Source organism: Mchenga conophoros, linkage group LG11, assembly GCF_057382185.1.
Source record: "Mchenga conophoros isolate Kocher_MC1m ecotype Shallow Benthic linkage group LG11, M_conophoros_male_GT1.1, whole genome shotgun sequence".
Lineage (NCBI taxonomy): Eukaryota > Metazoa > Chordata > Actinopteri > Cichliformes > Cichlidae > Mchenga > Mchenga conophoros.
The window spans coordinates 2605363-2626247 of NC_140536.1; the positions used below are offsets into that span (position 1 = coordinate 2605363).

Consider the following 20885-nt stretch of genomic DNA (forward strand, 5'->3'; position numbering starts at 1 on the left):
TCAGGAGAGACAGAAACATGCTGCTGTCTGCACATATTCAACAATCAGCTCTGCACAGGAGCTGAAGGAGAGCCCAAAATCACACTAATGTCTGCATTTTGATTTTGTTACATCCGAACACAATGATGGCAGAAGTGCTGCCACGTGTGTGGCCACACAGAGCACCAATGTGTTTATTTGGTAGTTCAATGAAAGGCTTCAGTTAGTTGAAGTGAGAAAAAAGCGTGTTCACATTGGCAGCTTTGTCTTGTTAAACAATATTTGAAATTTTAAAAAACACACAAAATGCTACATTTTTGGAGATATTTGTGGGAGTTTTCTTGCTTGTTTTTTGTACCCCTTGAACACTAAAGTGGCCCTCCAATGAGATGACAGCGCCAGCAGTGGCCCACAGCTCATTCAAGTTTGAGACCCTGCCATCTGCCTGTTTCATCCTTTTTAGTCACACCAGCCCTCTGCATGTGCTCCTTAACTACATCCATGAACCTCCTCTGAGGTCTTTTCCCGCCTTCCTACCTGGCATCGCTGTCATTCTTTGTTCACTCCATCCACTCTGCCTTCTCTGCACATGTCCGAACCATTTCAACCATAACTCTCTAATATTGCCTCCAAATCACTCAACCTGAGCTAATGTTCTCATTTGTAGCCCACTCTGGTCACTCCGAGTGAAAATCTTCCAATCCACCACTTCCAGCTCTGCCTCCTACTTTTTTGTTGGTTAGTTGGTTGGTTGTTAGTGCCACCATCTACAATCCAGCATCTTGTAGACCTGCTAACCAGTCATAAATCACCCCTGACACTCAGTTCCACTCTGCCTGCACTCTCTTCTTCACCTCTCTTGGCCTCTGTCAGTTGTTTTGAATGGTTGACGCCAGGTCTGGTTTCACTAGCTGTACTTGCAGCTTTGCTGTTGCACCTCTCTCCCTCTCATTCACACACATTTATTCAGTCTTGTGCTTCTTAAGGACTTTTTCTTTGCCCCTGTCTCTGTGTGTCGCCCTCTTTCTGCGGTATGTATGTATCAAATAAAAGAAACATCCACCTGGGTTATTTTCCATGCCTCACCCCCTTTACTAACACTTTGAATAACAGAAGCTTTTGGCTCCGCCTTCGCTACAGTCGCAGAGGGCTTATAAACCAGGCTCAGGCTGAGCACAGCTTCACCCACGCAGCGGACACTAATTCTTTTGCGGGCTCACTGAGGCTACACACAGGACCGAGTCATGGAAAAAGATGGAAGACCCAACTGGGACAGCCCCATGCAATTTGTGCTGGCCTGTGTATCATATGCAGTCGGACTGGGAAACGTGTGGCGGTTTCCATACCTCTGTCAATTACACGGCGGAGGTAAGTCCGTGTGACCCTCTTTCACTAAATCATGAGCAGCACTTTCTTGTGCCTTTAAGTAGAGGGAGGTTACCAGGTTTATGATCATGTTTGATGAGCACAGAGTGTATTTGATTTGAAATGACAAATCCAAATACACTCTCTCTGTCTTCAAAGATTCAGTGGAAAGCAGTGATGTTGTACATAACGGATTTTACTCACCTCAGCTGGTAAACGAGTTACTACAGCCATGTGTCATGTAAACGTCCCTTTATAATTTCTCAATACCATTGATTGAATTGTAAGTAAGTAACTTAATATTCTTTAATTGGTGTGAAGAGTTGTTGATTAAGATTTTATCAAAGGGGGCGGGGCGTTCCGTGGTAAATTTCCTATGGAATCCTTACCTGACTATGGTCAGCTGTCTCGCTGCTGAAAACAATAATAAAAGTAGATGACGGTCATTAAGCGTTCGGAGCGAAAAGCAAATAATAATAATCAGAAGCGGTTTCGAAGTAGGCTTGTTTAAACAGACTCCGTTTAAGTGTGAGAGTGCGCAATTTAAAGACGAACTAAAATAAAGGCAGCGCAAGCATTCAGACATTTAAAGAAGAAAAAATGTTTTCGGCTCTTCCCTGGAAATGTTTCCAACATATGGCACTTTGTGCCGGGGTGTTTGTCCCGATGTTTCTCTCTGACTGCCAGAATCGGACTCTGTGCGTCACCCTTCATTTACTGTGTGGATGTGGAATTTTTCAGCGTCCTACTACGTATGACAGTACTGTGCTAGTGACCGACACCATAACACTTTTTGTCTTGACAACAAATCACCTTTGTGAGTGTAATTAGAAACTCAGCACACTGTGCGTTGCAGAAGGAACAACGTGAAAAGATGTTTCACACATACAAGGTTGACCATAGCCAAGCACAGATAGATGGTCTTCTGCCAAGTAGGGAGACTGGTGCCAGTTGGGTCAGGGGTTTGTTGGCACACTGTAATTCTCCAGACTGCTCAGAAGGGTACCACCATAAAAATGTTAGTTAGAAATGCTTGTCCTCAGCCACTTACGCAAAACACCTGAAGGTCACAAGAGTATCAGGTGAGGACACAGACAGGGGAAAAGAGTGGAAACCAAGTTTATAGCAAAATGCATTGATTTTATTTGGGGTCATTTTTGACCCCACCTGTGGAAGAGTGTAGGTAGGTATTGGTAGATTGTGCATCCAAGGGTTAATATGGCTCCTATCAGCTTAGAAAGTGTGCTTCTGGTTTACACTCATGGGATTCTTAAAATGCTATGGTTGCATATTTTTTATAATTATTTATAATTGTGGTGATGTTTATATAGCAAATTTGTCCACTGTATAACATTTGTACTGTATTCACCCTTCATGCCTTCAGGGGGGTTCTTAATCCCGTATCTCATCATGTTGCTTTTGGAGGGGTTGCCCTTATTCTACATGGAGCTCGCCATTGGTCAGAAGATGCGTTTAGGTAGCATCGGGGCATGGACTTCGATAAGCCCGTATTTGGGAGGATTGGGTAAGTGCTTGATTAAAATGAAGTCACAATGCATTTACCGCACACTTTTAGCTACACTTTTGGAAAACTAGAGGTGTTATAAAGGAGTACCAAGGAGAGCCTTTCTGGTGACAAAACAGTAAGCAGTTTGAATGTTGCATTAGAAGAAGCTAAAAAGGAGTCTGTGCAAAGGAGCTACAGACAGAACTTTGTAGAGTGCTGTGAATGAAAAACACCTGGGCTTTGTTTAAGTTTTAATCTTTCAAATGAACAGTTTAATTTTATGTAGACAATTTGATTTCATTTTATTTATATAGCGCCAAATTACAATAACAGTTGCCTCGAGGCGCTTTATATGCAGGTACCCTACAATAGTACAGCAGGTATAAGTAACAAGTGTCAATGTGAGATTGGTGATTTTATTTGCTGTTCTTCTGTTTTAGGGCTTGCTAGCGTTGTGACATCCGTGTATCTCTGTCTCTATTACAACGTCATCAATGCATGGAGTTTCTGGTACCTCTTTCATTCATTTCAAGTGAGCTGCTAATTTTCAAACTACTGCAGTTTTTTCAAACACATGCTACGTTGTTGTAGCTCATTTGGATGTAACACATCTCTGCTGCTCTTCATGTTTATGTCAATTGCAGTCAGTCCTGCCCTGGGCAGTATGCCCCATAAATTCAAACCGAACGGGACCTACAGAGGAGTGTGAGGTGGCTACACCCACCCAATATTTCTTCTACAGGGAAACACTGAACATCTCTTCTTCTATTGAAGAGAATGGAGGCATTCATACAGGACAGGCACTGTGTCTCGTGCTTGCCTGGGCAATAACCTACCTGTTCATTGTGCGAGGAGTAAAGTCAACAGGAAAGGTAAGGAGACTCACGAGTTTCTGTGATACATATCAGAAGTGGATATGAGCACAACAATCGCCATCATGAAAATGCCACTTCATAAATTTTGATGCCAAGTAACATAAATGCATTGTCACATAATTAAATGGTAAACACACCAGTTCTTATATACCGCTTTTCAACTCTGCCTGAGCACTCAGTGCTTTATACAGTATAACAAGTTAACAGTATAAATCTTAGGCTGCAGACCCACAGAATGACAGAATTCCCAATCCTAATGAGGACATATATCTTTTTTTTAAAAGTCATATCAACACAAAAACAAGGAGCACAAAGCTGAAAACCACTCAAGGCAGTCTTACATATTTGTTTAATATGTGCATTGAAGGACATGTCCTGGTCCAAAATGACTCCAAGGTTCCTCACAGTGTTACTGGAGGCCAAGGTAATGCCATCCAGAGTAAGAATCTGCTTAGATACCATATTTCTAGGCTTTTCAGGGCCGAGTACAATAACCTCAGTTTGATCTGAATTAAGAAGCAGAAAGTTAGCGGCCATCCAGGTCTTTATGTCTTTAAGACATTCCTGCAGTTTAACTAATTGGTGTGTGTTATCTGGCTTCATGGACAGATAGAGCTGGGTGTCATCAGCATAGCAGTGTAAATGTATGCTATGTCTTCTAATGATGCTGCCTAAGGGAAGCATGTATAATGTAAACAGAATTGGTCCTAGCACTGAACCCTGTGGAACTCCATAATTAACCTCAGTGTGTGAAGAGGACTCTCCATTTACAGTAACATTAGATGAGTCCACTGTCAGAGGCCATAAGAAGATCATTTGTAACCTTCACTAAAGCTGTTTCTGTGCTGTGATGAGCTCTGAAACCTGACTGAAACTCTTCAAATAAACCATTTGTCTTTTAAAATCACTCTTTCAAGATTTTTTTGAGATAAAAGGAAGGTTGGAGATTGGCCTATAATTGGCTAAGACTGATGGGTCAATGATGGATTTTTAAGTAACCGTAACAGTTAACTGTTTTAAGTTAGTATAAAAAGTGGCTGTACAGAATGTTCCATCTGTGAGATGGTTATGAGTAATTAGTTCTCTCAGTTCACTGTACTTAATATGAATCTAGCACAGTTCTTTGCGGTGTGGTGGAAGTGGAGATGTTCCTAGATATGGACCAACAGCAGCAACTGTGTGATGTTATGTCAATATCCCCCAAAATCTCTGAGCAATATTAACAAGCCTTCTATACCACACAGCATATGGGCTATACCCCATTAGTAGCAATGTGTACCTAATGGAGGATTTGGTGAATGTAATTTACAAATATTTTCTAAACCAGCAGACCCTAGTGCCTAACTAAAACATACTGTAACACAAAGTTACCAAGTTATGATAAAATTCATAAACATTCCATCATCACACTTACACATTTGAACTTTTCTATGATTGTGCTGGTTGGCTTCTACAGGTGGTGTACTTCACAGCTACATTTCCTTATCTGGTCCTGTTTATCTACTTGATTCGGGGTGTGACTCTTCATGGTGCCATCAATGGCCTCAAATACATGTTCACACCCAAGGTAAGAGTGTCTAGGAAATGTGCTACGCAGATAAGGCTCTTCAGGTTTCATACTTAGAGTGGTTTATCTTTTATGTGTATGTACATTTGTCTGCTTTTAGATGGCTGAACTTGCCAATCCTAGAGCGTGGATCAATGCAGCCACTCAGATCTTTTTCTCCCTCGGTTTGGGTTTTGGCTCACTAATAGCCTTTGCTAGCTACAACCAGCACAACAACAACTTTCAGAACCAGGCCATCGTTGTCTCACTTATCAACAGTGGAACCTCTATCTTTGCCAGCATCGTCACCTTTGCCATCTATGGCTTCAAGGCTACTCTCAACTACGAGAACTGCCTGGACAGGTATGTATGTTTTGTGCTAATGCAGGGTTCCCGCTACACATGCAAGCATGCCTGTAAATTTACAGGTGTGTCCCTATAGGCGTGATATATTATACGGTTCAACAAGTTATTACAAATCCAGGCATGTGTACTTCAATTTCCAAAATTCAGAATATCACACATGCTTTGTAACATGCTGTTTTACTAGCTCATTTTTAAAGAGGCTCTTTGTGGCCTCAAATCCAACTGAGTAACATAAAAAATACCACAAACTTTATCTTTGAACCAGTATTTTATATGTCAAAACAGCCAAATTTGCATGTTATGATATGATGTTACAATTATAAGATCAGGATTGTAACAGTGTAAAACACTGGCATGGAAAATGACTTGTAAATGACTTCTGGTTAAGAATACAAGCTGCAAACGACAATATTTAAGGCAGAGTGAGTAAACTATTGGCCTTAATTGGCATCAAAATATCTTGAATAAATCTTTTTTCTCAACATAGAGAAAATAAGACATGGGGATTTTTTTCTGTTATGATATTTGTGAAAATAACGTGTGTCAGCTATTATTTTTAAACCATTCACCAAGCTAATCCCATATCAATACTATCCACATCAGCACAGTAGGGTCAGCAACATTTATGTCTTGTGCAGGAAAAGTTTTAAATTCAGCATAATTCAGCATTCCCGGACCATGAAACTGCAAACGCATTTGTATGGAGGTCAAACAAGGCAGTCTACATCAGCTTTTTGGACTAGCCGTGCACATTACATTAGCTTGTTGGAGATAATACCAAGGACGAGTTTGTTTTAAGGTTAAAAAAAAAAAAAAAAAAAATCAAAACAGCTGGTGCCCCAAACCCAGAAGCATTTGAGGTTTTAGTTTTGTTTTTCTTGGGTTTTCTTTTCATTCAGAGTGGTTTTAAATGCGTCATAGAAGTCTTAAATCTGACTGACTTTGATGAAAGAAATGAAATAAACCAAAACAAAACTAATAGTATAAGTGAGCGTAGAGACATATAAATCTGTTTGGTTTGTTTTTTCACTTGGACCCTAGACTACAATTTAAACATAGCTCTGGCCTGAGGGCATAAAATCAAAGCTAACAGTAACATTAGCCACATTAGCCATTAGCCAAACACAATGGATTTTCCTATTGTTGTGGGGACATTGCATCAAAATAAAAGTAATCCACTGGGTCTTCAGTTCCTCAGATGCTGGGAGTGCGTGAAGACGTCTGTGTTTGCGCTCGCAGCCAACAACTGAACATTTGGTGAGTTTTGTTTGTCGCTGAGACATTTTAGTGTTAGTTAGCTAAAGCGACTCTAGCAAGAAGTTAATAGCAGTCGGTGATGCAGGTGCTCAGGGATGGAGAGTAGGTCCTGGTTGGCCATGCTAGGGCAATGTCTGAGACCAGTGGCTGCAAAGTTGTGAGATCACAAGCTTATGGAAGTGCAACAAGGGCTCCAAATGAACAGTGTTTATTACTGTCATCTAAACATCTTCATGCAAGTGCTTCTACAATGACATGTATTAGTGCTTTTACATTGAAACCATTTTTAAAAAGTTTTCTTTAGAATCAAGGTGAGGTGGTACAAACACATTAATCGTTCAACCAGGACGCTCGAGTAATGCCTGGACCAGTTGTTTGGGACCATTGTAAAACTGCGGTTTAGTCATTGTTTGGTTAGGTTGATGAACCGAAACTACTTGGTTATGTTTAGATTTAGAGGTTAGCATAAGGCTTGGAGAACAAAAACTACCCGGTGAGGATGAGGAAAGAGTATGGTTTTGATTCTGTTACATTATTAACAAAGTTACAGACAAGCTCAACAAAACTTATCTGAAAATGACGACACCAGTGTACATTTTGCACTTCTCCAATAAAGATTACATTGAAATGAAGCTGTATGTTGTGATAACAGCTGACACCATGTTCATCGAGAGAATAGTCTGTCACTGTATTCTGAAAACAGGCTGTGTGCATTTCTCTGTCAGTTGAGTAATTTGGTACTTTAACAACACAGCGTGTTGCTTTGCTTTATCATTGAAAAGAAAAACCCAGAAATGTTCTTTCTTTTGCACAATAGGACTTTGGACCTAGAATCTGGTATACAGAACATGTGTCCAGTGTTAGATCACTTAATAACAAGACATAACAACTCTGAACAAATATCTGTGGTGTGGTGGAGGGTTGGGTGGATGGGGGGGATTGGAGTTGATAGTAGTTGGGGGTTAGTGGTGGGGGGCTGGTATGTGGTAGGGGTCAAAGTACCATCCACATGAATGCCAAAACCCAACAGAACATTGTTTTTCATTAACATAAGTGTCATTCATTACACCTGCCAGTGGTTGGCAGCAAAACATGAAGTGAATAAATGCAATGATTTTACAAAAGTAATACAAAAAAGTAAGAACGAAATGGTTGGTTTTTGCAGTTGAAACAACTAAGAACAAAAACAGTTAAAACTGTCTCTCATCTGCCGCAAAAACATAAGTGGACTGTAAACTTAGTATCACATCAGTTCCCAGTCTAATAAAGGAAACACTTTGTGAAATACGTCTAAGTTCAACAGGTTGCAAAATGGCCTGTGCAATCATTGTTGAAGGTCAGGGTTAATTTGTGCTCCTTTTTCTTTGTTTTCAGAATGCGCCTTCTGCTGCTAAATACCTTTGATCTAGCAGAAGACGCCATCAGCATGGACAGCGTTCTTGAGTGGACTGAGAAGCTGAACACAACATATCCAGAGCAGTTTGCCCAAATTGCCGACAAAGTAAGAGAGGGAGAGTGCAACCTGGAAAAGGAACTAGACACAGTGAGTTACACTCATCTACATACAGTAACCACACAGGAAACACTATTCAGTTATAAAATAATGGAAAGTTGGAAGTTACTTAAATCGGGAAGAAAAAGAGAAACGATAAATGATCAACGTTTGTCACCCAGAGTCTGATCGTACAGTCAGGTCCATACGTTTCTGGACCATGACACAATTTCTGTCATTTGGCCTCTGTACACTACCCCAGTATATTTTAAATAAAACAGTGACAATGTGATTGACATGCACATACCACTGCAATTTTAAAAAGCTTAAGATCATGAGCTGTTCCTTTTGTCTGTCCAAGAACAGTGCATGCTATTTAGATGTTTTCTGACAATCTAATCTGCCCTTTCTGTTTTGAGGGTAACCACTACCGTATTTTCCGCACTATAAGGTGCACGTAAAATCCTTTAATCTTCTCAAAAATCGACAGTTCGCCTTATGGATGAATTCTGGTTGTGCTTACTGACCTCGAACCGATTTTATGTGGTACATGGCGCTCAGAAATCTGTCAAAAATGTTTTGGTACGACTTTGGTAAACTATGAAGCCGCAGCGCTTGATGGATTGTTGGAGCATTACAGCTGCCGTAGTCAGGAGCCTCGCGGAGTAATCTGGATCCTAAACTCCGTCTCTTCAGGTCCCCAAGTCAAACAAACACTGCAGCATCACTGAGAGTTAAAAACTGTCTAAATTCTTTCATCTTTAATAAAATGATCAGTGTTGCTGCTTTACCAGGTGTAACAATTACGTTTAACATCCAGGCATCCATGAAAACAGGATTTATTAAAAGGATGAACACTAAATTTTTCCACTCGATAGAAGTTAACGTGAGGATTCCTGGTGGTTAGAGACAAATGCAATCGCATGGAGGATGCTGTAAACAGACCAAACTTCAGTCAGGAGAACAACTGAGATAATCCATCCTCAACACGAGGTTAGTCATTAATATACTGCAACAACATGGGAATAGAGCCGCTGGAGAGAATTCAGCATTAATGAATCAATGGTAGGGAAGAGGAGGAAGCAAGAAGAATGAGTTGAGTAAAGTTTGACTTATCTGACTGTTTTGTTTACCTCAATGCACTTTATAATCCGGTGCACCTTATGGTTGAAAGATACGGTAGTTTGCACTTTCCTATAAAGCCTCTGTACATGCATTGATAAAGGTAACCAGGTGTACCAAACTGCTGATTTGACCACTCCTAAGTTTTTGCCGTCTCTCTTACAGTTTTATTTTAGTTCTTCATCTTAATGATCTCCTCCTTCACTTTGGAGTTCAATTTAAATCAAATACAATTTGTTGTTGCGAGGTACTAACTGAACTACAAAAACACTATGCACCCTCTAGTGTCCAGATGTGAAATAGCATGTTAATACCTGAAACTGCCACAGTCCACCAAGAACGTTTAAATGACAGGTTAACAAATACAAACAAACGAAAAACTTTAAGTTTGGCAGTTTTCTCTGTTTGTTTTCAATGCCATGTTTTAACAGATAGCTATTTTCAGCTCTTTACATGGACACTAGGGAGAAATGCAAAAATAGAGCACACAGCATGAGGGGATGTATGACAGCGATGTGACACTGGAGACTTAAAGACACGACATAATTAGGGAGATGGAACACACCAGGGAACACAGAGGAAGTAAAACTGAACAAAGAGACAGGCATAAGTACAAATAAGGACATAGGGACAAATAAGATGGGAAGTAACACACACTGAGACCCAGACTAAGACGTGATAGACACTGGGACTAGGGATAAACAGATACATGACAGACTGGAGAGACAAAGGATGAAACAAGACAAGAGAGGAAACATAGACAGGTAGACAGAACGCAGACCAGACAGAGACATGACTGAGCTGAGGGACAGACACAGAGACATGAAATAGATGGGTAAATAAACACAGAGACGAGACAAAGACACAGAAGGAACCTAATAATATCAAACAAGAGACCATGAAAGACCGATAAACCCAGAGACACTAAAATAACTCAACTCAAGACTAAACCATACGAAGTTTGAACTTCAATCATCTTCTGAATGTAAAGGAAAGAATCATGAATCCAAAATAAAACTCTAAACACTGTGTCAAAGAGCCAGGACAGAAGCTGCCTGCAGGGCTGAACACGTGTGGGGTTAGTTTGAGTCTGCTGTTCATGCCAGTGGCACGACCACACTGACAGATCCTGGTTGGAAGTTTGAATGCCATCCAGCAGCAGTGTTTGACCAAGCTGATCAAAAGAATAATCACTTATAATAATAATAATAATAAAATAATAACATGCTCCTCAGGCCCCTGTTTGTTAACTGTCAGTATGTGTTGTTTCTTTAATCATCCATCCATCCAACCAACAACACCAAACAACTCAATTTGACTGCTTAAACCACAAATGTGTTATTGTAGACTTGGTCTCTCTGTGGTATTATATCACTTCCTGTTCCTGTTACAACACACAGTGGTTTTTTGTGTATTTTTCTGTGTAGCCCGTTTAATTAAAAACCTGTAGCTAATGACTAAAACATACCACTGCTGCTGCCTGTCTGTACAACCCGATATCAAACACCCCGATCCACAGTGCCCATTTCACGCTTTGCCTCCAAAACGTAAAATCTACACGTTGCATTAAGTTGAAATAAGCTGCAGGACCAGCAGAGGGAAATATTTGATTTCAAGCCAACATGAAAATAATAACAGGAAAGCGTTTAAACAGACAATATTAACACATTCGCATGTATATCCATATTAGCCGTGACGATGCTGGGAGCCTGGGATCTACTTTGTACGTTACGATTTTGTGGCTTTAAATATATTTTCTCCCCCTGCTGGTAATGCAATTTCTGCATGCAGTAATGCAACTCATGCATGTTTGTCTCTCTCACGTTTTAGAGAGGCAAAGTGTGAAGTGGGCACGGTGGGCCGGCGTGTCTATTACACATTTTGCTATGATACTGGGTTGGTACTTTGCATATTTACACTCCACCCTGGCTGAATTGTAAAATATTATTACTTATTTAGGTTAAAAATCTTTACTATATTACCAAAAATTTTAAAAGCACCTCAGTACACTGTATTTTTGGAAAACTGTGCATAATATTTCTGCAGGAAACATGTTCCCCATCAGTATGATATATGATACAGTACATCGTCTCCATGTTCACAGACATGAAGCCTCTTTACTGTAATTATAATTATTGAGATAAGGTTGTGGCATGTGCATCCACTTATAGGTATTTTATAAGAATGAATGATCTCTGTGAAGCGTGTCTGTATGAATAATACTTCATAAAGAGACATTTTGAAGTCTTTTTATTTGACATGTAAAACACTGACACTAAATTCAGTTTCTATTTCAACTATAAACTCCCGTTATTTTTGTTTCAGGCAGTAGAGGGGACAGGCCTGGCCTTCATAGTGTACAGTGAGGCCATTAAGAACATGCCTTTGCCCCAGCTGTGGTCTGTACTGTACTTCTTCATGCTCCTGCTGTTAGGAATGGGCAGCATGTTGGGAAACGTTACAGCCATCATCACCCCGTTACGTGATTTCAAGATTATGTCCCGCATGAGCAACGAGTTGTTCAGTGGTAAGATCCGTACTGATGTTGGTGGAGAAGGTCTTCGTACTTTCTGCTGCTATGTATTCTCACTGAACCGTTGCCACACTTTTCCTGTCTGTCTGGTTGGGTTACAAACACATTGACAGTGGTAAAGAGCAGCATTTATGTTTATTGCAGCTATAAAACTAGTTTTCAGCTGAGTGCACAAAGTTAAATAGAATTCAAAGTAGTAACTTGTGATGCTCCTACTTCCTACGACAGGCCGTGCAGATATTATCAAAGTGATTCTTTATGGTCCTACCATTGTGAGAAGGCAGATGTCTGGGAATGCCAGGAGCTTTACGCTGTGTGAGAATTTGGCTTTTAGAGCTTTGAGTGTTCAGAACAGAAAGGCTTTATAATACTCGGTGTGTAAAGCAGGCAGGATTGGACCCAAGCACAGACACACAGCTTCATTGCTGGGTGCCAGAAATACTAAACTAAACTGGAACACAGGGAGTAGCACACAGCTCGGAGGAAGAGGACGGTGGGAGGCGCAGACATAAATATGCACGCGAGGCAACAAACCACAGGAGGGAACACAGCTGAACATGATCTAACTAAGGAGACAGGGGTATACAGAGCATTTATGCATTTACAGCACACATTTAGCTGCAATAACCAACTCTCCCCATCGCTGCACATCCTCCCAGATGCTCGGCCAGTAGAATCAGGCCATGATTCGATTCCAGAGTTTTATCATAACCCACGGGCGACCGTGGCTCAGGGGGTTGGGAAGCGCATCAGTAACCGGAAGGTCGCCAGTTCGATCACCGGGCTCGCTGTCCTGGTCATTGTGTCCTTGGGCAAGACACTTCACCTTACCGCCTATTAGAGATGGCCAGAGGGGCCGATGGCGCGATATGGCAGCCTCGCCTCTGTCAGTCTGCCCCAGGGCAGCTGTGGCTACAACTGTAGCTGCCTCCACCAGTGTGTGAGAGTCAATGAATGAAGCCTTGGAAAGTGCTATATACATCCAATCCATTATTATTATGTGAGCAGCCAAAATGATTTTTCGGGTGGCTCGTTACAGCCATCTATGTTTGTGTTTTTTCCGCCAGCTTTTCAACACTTGAAACTGGTTGTGTTCTTCTGGTGTCTCAGTCACTCGACACAATCTGTCTCCAATGAACACAAAGTGCGTTACTGTTACATCAGGGCACACTGTTTGACCATCAGTTTTCATGACTTGGTCAAAGGCTGAGTATAGGCTGTTATTATGACACTGCTGCGGTGGTGGAAAACCTATTGGAACCAACATGATCTCCTGTGAAGGCCCTGCTACGTCCCCCAGAATCAGTGTCCGATGGCCCCACACCATAGCTGAGTGCAGCAGAGACACCGCATGCCTCTACCAGCTGTGAATGCACCACTGCGCACTGCCCCATTAACTTACTGAACCCGGGCCAGCCGTTCCATAGCAGGAGATGCTGAGACACAACAGAAGAAAACAGATTATTGGAGAAGAATGGCGGTGCTGGGACTCTTGGGGCCAAGCTCCTGCCACTGGCTAAACAGTCATGGCAACCTCAAGGCTTGCCTGCCAGTGACTGCAGACCCACTTCGTTGTTGCCAGGAGCTCCTCCACGAATCGTTCTGGGAACACCGTGTCCAGCAGCTGAGCCGCTCCTGGTACAGGGCCAGGCTGCAGCCACCTGACCAGGACATGTCCTTCAATGCACATATTAAACAAATATGTAAGACTGCGTTCTTCCATTTGTGCAACATCTCTAAAGTTAGAAATATCCTGTCTCACAGTGATGCTTAAAATTTAGATCATGCATTTATTACTTCCAGGTGGACGACTGTAATTCATTATTATCAGGAAGTCCAAAAAACTCACTGAAAAGTCTTCAGCTGATCCAAAATGCTGCAGCAAGAGTCCTGACAGGGACTAGAAAGAGAGCAGATTTCTCCTGTTTTGGCTTCCTGTTAAATCCAGAATTCTGAAAAAAATAATTCTGATAAAAAAGTCAGAATTCTGACTTTTTTATCAGAATTCTTGAAAAGAAGTGAAAAAAGGACGTGTCCCCTTTTTCCCCCCAGTGGCCCTAATCCTCTTTGTGACTGGTGTTGTAATTTGGTGCACCAGTGACTGAGCTTTTCTTGCAGGTTTGGTGTGTGTGTTTTGTCTGCTGCTGGGCCTGGGCTTCACCACCACCTCAGGGAATTACTGGTTTACCATATTCAACGACTACGCAGCCACTTTCTCTTTGCTGTTCATTGTCCTCATTGAGGTCATAGCTGTTAGTTACATCTATGGAATTAAGAGGTATGTGCTGTCATTGTGATTGTTTCCACATTTGTTACTGTAGATTAAAACCTTTTTGTTCTGGCTATAAATAATGTACTACTATTCTACTGCTGTAAAATTCAATAATCGATACGAGCATGTTTTCTACTCTCTTTAGGTTTGAAAAAGACATAGAAGACATGCTTGGTCATCGTCCCAACTGGTACTGGAAAATCATGTGGGCAGTAACCAGTCCCTTGCTCCTTATTGGCCTCTTTATATTTTACATCATTAACTACATCCAAGGAGGGACACCCACTTACCAAGCATGGAATAAAGAGCTGGTGAGTTCTGCTTTCAATATTCCCGACGTGTAGACATTTTTACTTTCTCCTCAACAGACAGTATGGATTATCATTATTGAAGGTTTGGGTTAGGTCATGTTTAACAAAGTCTCCTGTGATACCGTGCACTCCAAAAAGGAAATGAGCGGAAAAGTCTGGTGGAAAATGGCAAAAAAGATGGCGTAGTGCACTATTAAATAGGATCGTTTAGATTTAAATGATGCTGTGAATCGACGACTTCCAAATAGCTCAACAAATCAAGAAGCAAAAGTAAAGGAAATGTTTTTTTTCATTAGCTCATCCAGCCAAAGGACCAAAGTCCGTCTGCCATCCAACAAGAATCTGTACTCCTCCTACAGTATTGATCTGAAGTTTTAAATTGCACATAATTATCATGTAAGTTTTTTTTACCCAAACTGTGCTCAAGACCAAGATTTGTTGTTTCATGAGCAAGAATGAATCGCTTTCAGGAGCTCCATGAATTCCAGTGTGAAGTATTCCACAGTGAACTGTTTGTGCGATTATAACACAGTGGAAGCGACTGGGAATGGGAGCAGCTTCACCACCAAGTGGCCACATAAAATCACAAAGCGGATGCTGAGGTGCAAAGGCTGCCATCTTTCTGCAAAGTCAATCTCTACAGACCTCCAGATATCCCATAACCTTCAGACTAACTCAAGAACATTGCACAGAGATTAATGGAACGAGTTTCCATTTGGGCGATCGTGGCTCAAGAGTTGGGTGTTTGTCTTGTAACTGGAAGGTCGCCGGTTCGAGCCCCGGCTCGGACAGTCTCGGTCGTTGTGTCCTTGGGCAAGACACTTCACCTACCGCCTACTGGTGATGGCCAGAGGGGCCGATGGCGCGATATGGCAGCCTCGCTTCTGTCAGTCTGCCCCAGGGCAGCTGTGGCTACAGCTGTAGCTGCCTCCACCGGTGTGTGAATGCGAGAGTGAATGAATAGTGGAATTGTAAAGCGCTTTGAGGGTCTCGAAAAGCGCTATATAAATGCAATCCACTATTATTATTTCCACGGCCGAGCAGCTGCATCCAAGCGCAGTGCAAAGTGTCTGAAGCAGTGATCTCAAAGCTTGCTGAATGTCTGGCAATCCAATGGACCAGTCTGTTTTGGTGGTTGCTAGGAGAAAGGTACTGTGTAACGTTTGGGTGGGGCACTTTATGGTGTGGGGTTGTTTCCCAGGAGCTGGGCTCAGCCCCTTAGTTCCTGCAAAATTCCATTAATGCTTCAGCATACCAAGACAGTTTGGACAATTTTATGATCCCAACTTTGTGGCAACAGTTTGGGGATGTTCAGTGAAGAACAAGTATCTGTCATTTCATTTATTTACTTATAAAGCACATTTAATAACAAAAAAAGAGTTGACCAAAGTGCTGTACAACGTAATAATTAAACAATAACATTAACATCATCAAACAGGTAGGAAGATTTGAATAAAAAATTGGTAACTCTCATGCAGTATAGCAGTGGTTCCCAAACTTCTTTTTGTTAGGCCGTCCTTTGTTTTTCAAGAAAATCTTCAGGCTCTAGAGGGCGTGTAAAGCTGCAAAAGGTCAGACTAATAGTTTGTTGCTTGGCCATTTAGCACTTTATAAGTCAAAAGATTTTAAAATTTAATTCTAAAACGCACCGATGAAGAGAGGCGAGCGCCGCGGTGATATGTTGTCTCCTTACACGGGTCAAGAGGCCGGCTGCAGCGTTGTGTACGAGTAGAAGCCGTGCCAGACTGGACTGACACCAGCGTATAGCTAATTAATCTGGGGCATAAAAGTTACAGCTTGGTCCAAAAATAATTACTTCAGTTTTGTCTCATTAAAGGTACAAAAATTTGAGACCATCCAGGTTTTACCTTTGTCAAGGCATTTGAATAAAGATTCCATGGGAGTGGTGTTTCTATTATCCGAAGATAAATCTGGATGTCGTAAGAGTGAAAGCAGATATTATGCTTCCTAAAAATTAGGCCTGGGGGAGCATATAGATTGAAAAGGGAATTGGGCCTAATATGGAACCCTGCGGGACACCACAAGTAAATGGAGCTGTGGAGGACGTAAAATCATCAAAGTCCTCTCGGAGAGGTAGGACCGAAACCATTCCAAAGGGATACCTTTGATATCACATTGCTCCAATCGCAAGATCAGATTACTGTGGTCAACGGTATCAAAGGCTGCAGTTAAATCTAGAAGCAGGAGCACAGCTGAGCCACCTGAGTCGGTGATTAATAAAATGTTATTAACAATAACAGACTGAAGCAAATCTATCATTCAAGAGTTTGAATTCCACCAAAATCCTAATCAACCATTCTTGGAAGCACGGGGATATTTTGATATAGGGAAGGAAGTTTGATGCCATCCATGTACACAGAGATCAAACTGAAAATTAGCAGTCAAAAAAGTATAATTAAATGAATCAGAAACAGGAAGAACACCCTTCTGACACAATGTTAGTGATGACATTGGATACTACTTTGGCAGAGTTGGCTGGAGTGTAAATGAGTAATCCAGTGTAACAGCAAATTTATTTTTAAACTGCACTGTCATGTTATCTTATTTTATTCTACAATTTTATTTATAACGTGTTGTGATTTGGATGGACACGTGATATTATTGTACAAGCAGAATCCACACTCGTCAAACTGAACATCAGTGATGACATTTTTATTCAGCCATACCTTTCACATAGTTATGAGTCCTTACCAAGATTAGGATCTGGATGTTTGCAGCTGTACCACTCTACAGACTGTAGCGTTGATAGCAAAAGTTTCTGCTAATGGTGAACTGTATGTGTGGCTTCCCAGGGTGAATCAGCAGTGACGGAGTACCCCGTCTTTGGTCAGGTCTTCATCGTGCTGCTGCTGGTGTCGTCAGTCAGCTGTGTGCCCCTCACAGCTCTGTATGCCTTCTGCAGGAAGAGGAAAGATCGAGCCTATGAAAAGCGTCCATCTGCTGTGAGCACAGTGTCAGTGTAGGGACCAAACCTGTCCTGCTTCCTGGACCTCTCCATATCTGCACTTCAGCTGAGCAGCAGGAGTACAGTATTTCCTACCTAATCCAGAGTGTGTGGTGTTTGATTTGAGTTTCACCTTAGCGACGGCCCTTTTGGACTGTTTGTCTGCAAAAACGACGTCGTTCCAGTGTTGCCGTAGTAACAGCTTAGGCGACATCAGACACAGGCCTTCTTTGTTCAGAATACGGTCCATATTTCCTTTGAATCTGTTGTATTATTTGTCTCAGTATTAAAGTCAGACGTCTGTCAGTACATTCAGAAGAATATCCTCTAAATCTCAGCTGTGGAACATTATTGCTCACAGATGTAGTTTGTCTGACTGTCAGATGTTTAAATATAGTTGTAATTTGGTCATTTGCTTGTTGTTATTTTTCTAAATAGTAGTACAGTATTATGAATGTATGTACATAAGCTACTGTGAGTTTTAAATGTATTGTTTTAATCATTTTTTCCCATCTTACACACTGTAAACATGTTTTAAAGCAGTAGTGCACAGAAGTGAGCACTAAAATATCGTAGGCATCAAAAAAGGAAGTCCTGTCCTATCACACTATAACATCGCACTATAGTGGACTTTTTAAATTATTTGGACTCGCCTGTTTCTGTCTAATAAGAATAGTGATTGGTTAAATTCTCACACACATGCTAGATTAGAGCCTGTGACAACAATCTGATTACAGAGGTCCTACTTTCTGTTTTGAAGTATCTTTGAGCAAAGTGGTGTTTTTGCATCACTACCAAAAATGACACTTGATTCAAGACTCGAGCTGGACCTGTTGGACTGCACAACAGAAAGCCGAGACGTATCAAACCACATCGGCTGATTTCCTTTCTTTCTTTCTTTAAGGTAAATATGATGGACATATCAGTCATTGGGTTTTCCTGTCGTCGAATTAGAGCTGGCACTGAATTATGTGTGTACGAATTATCTGCTTTCTACAGGATTTTTGATAACTAGTTTTTTATTCATTTTAAAAGGGCTGGCAGCTCATTGTGAACCAAAATACCTGTATGAGCCAACAGTGCTGTGCCAAAACACAATTGTAATAAAAAAAAAATTTCTTTGTACATTCCCAAATATGTCAAATGTGTATATACTGTTGGATATGTGTCATCGAATGACCGAATAATTGGACTAATCAAAAGTGTGATTTTTGCTTTTTGTGCCAGTGAGTAAATAAATGATGAACTGTTAGTTTTCTTGGACATAAAGCGTCTTGTAAGTCACTATGTTGTCTTTCAGCTTCATCTGAAATTTATTTGGGGGGTTTTGATTAAAGAAGTAAGACATTTATGTGCGTGTGTGTCTTTTAGAAGACAGACGTCTCTTTTTTCTTGATGGATTCTGTCCCAGTACATCTGTTAATACCGAGTTTGAAACTGCTTCTTATATAAAGCCAGTTGACCTTTAACCATTACAAACATCAATGGAGTGATGTTTGTAATCATTTGGACTCAGATGTTGCATACTGCCACCTGCAGGTATTCATAACTGACTGTAGGAGTCAAATGTAAACTCCACAATAAGCTCCTGACCTTATAAATGTCTTGTCTGTTCCTGTGTCTTGTTTTTATGAACCTTGTTGCATCTAAATGTTCATGCATATTTCATATGAGAGAGATGATGAGATAGCCTTTATGTGTCAGTTGCAGGTCTTTTACCCACAACCGAGATGACAGACCTTGCCGACCGTACATACAATACAAACATCACATTGGGGAGACAGGTCAGACTAGGTAGCAGGAAAAAAACCCTCGAAATGTGTAACACAGAAGGATAATACAGGAATGCACAGATATCAACACACCACAGCACAATAAACACAGACAGCAACATGGGAAAGAGTCCCAGTGTGTACATCTGATCTGGGACCGCTGCAATCTTCGACTGCGCCTCCAGCTGACCCGATGTCCACATCAGAGGGGAGGTAAGCGTTGGAGGTGGCGTTGGAGGTGGCGTTGGAGGTGGCGTTGGATCCGGGGTAGGGAGGGTGATGCGTCAGTGAGTGCTTATCAGTATCAGTATATGTCTGTGTGTGCGTGTCCATAGTTCAGCTGAGACAGTGTCCTTCGCCCTGCCAGGCTAAGTAAACAGTCTTCCAGCCAACCCAGCCAACCTTGTAGGGAATGGGAAGAACAGACTAAACACAGTCGTTATCAGGGAGCTTTTGTTCGGCTCCAGCCTTGAGCCCACAGCTGGCTCCGAAGGGGTAGCTGGATTATGATGGTGATTTTTCTTTTGCGACAACTCGTGAGAATTTCAAAGCTGTTCTTTAACACTTCGACACTGGTCTCTCAATCTCCCGTTGGAGAGCCGCGAGCTTCCCCATGATGGTATCAAACTTGCTGGTGTTTTCATTCTTGTGCTCAGAGAGCTGATTACTCACGACTGCAGTGAGCTGCTCCACGATGTGATCCAACGTCCGCTCAGAGATGTTGTTCTGAGTGGACTTTTCCTTGATGTATCCCAATATACGCTCAGATGTCTTATTCTGAGTATTCACGGCAGCTGTAAGCGTCTCCAAGCTCTTAACCATGCTGCTCTCAATGAGCCCTTTCTGAGAAGCTGCACCTCGTCCCACCGTTTCAATCCCAGCGGGCAGCTTTGTGGGGGTTTGAACAGCCGGTTCAGCTTTCTTAATCCTCCCATAAGCCAGAGCCAAGCCAGCTCCGATCAGCAAGAACCCTGTTATCATGGTTCCGAATAGGTAGATATCTTCAGCGTCCTCGATCGACAGTCCCACCAGGCACACGATCCTCCATGTCTGCCACCCGTCCATCGTGTATCCGGCAGGGAAAGTCCCTCCAGACTTCTCGTTGAGAAAAGGGAGTCAATAGCATTCAGAGACCAGTTGATCAAATCCATAATTCTCTTTAGGTTTTAGAAACAGACTGTGAGAGAGTGTTCCATCCTTGTTATGGAATACATTTTTATGAACTTCAGTTACAGGACAGGTGGTTTCATCGGTCAGGGAGGCGCTAACCTGTCACAGTTAAAAGGGAGTTTTTCCTTCTCACTATAAGTGTTTGCTCTTGTGCGGTCGTCTGATTGTTGGAGTGTTCTTTGTAGGATCTTTCACTTATAATGTAAAGTGCCTTCAGACAACTGTTGTACTGATTTTGCTCGATATAAATAAAACTGCAAGGGTTTAGAAATATGCTGAAAACTAAATATCAGCAGGTCTATGACACGATGCTGACATTCTAAACATGGGGTAGCCGTGGCTCATAAGGTGGG

The 20885-nt window shown here is 41.6% G+C and overlaps 1 protein-coding gene across 1 annotated transcript; it reads left to right on the plus strand.

Annotated features, from left to right (window-relative positions):
- Positions 1-1136: 1136 nt before the first annotated feature.
- slc6a20 (solute carrier family 6 member 20) lies at positions 1137-18939 on the plus strand. The gene is made up of 11 exons (XM_085290521.1): positions 1137-1347; positions 2729-2869; positions 3292-3383; positions 3496-3723; positions 5183-5293; positions 5394-5635; positions 8270-8438; positions 11835-12036; positions 14161-14320; positions 14460-14625; positions 17439-18939. Exons 1-11 carry the CDS (start codon positions 1224-1226, stop codon positions 17607-17609), a joined length of 1806 nt encoding a protein of 601 aa, XP_085146647.1. The 5' UTR covers positions 1137-1223; the 3' UTR covers positions 17610-18939.
- The last annotated feature ends 1946 nt before the right edge of the window (positions 18940-20885 follow it).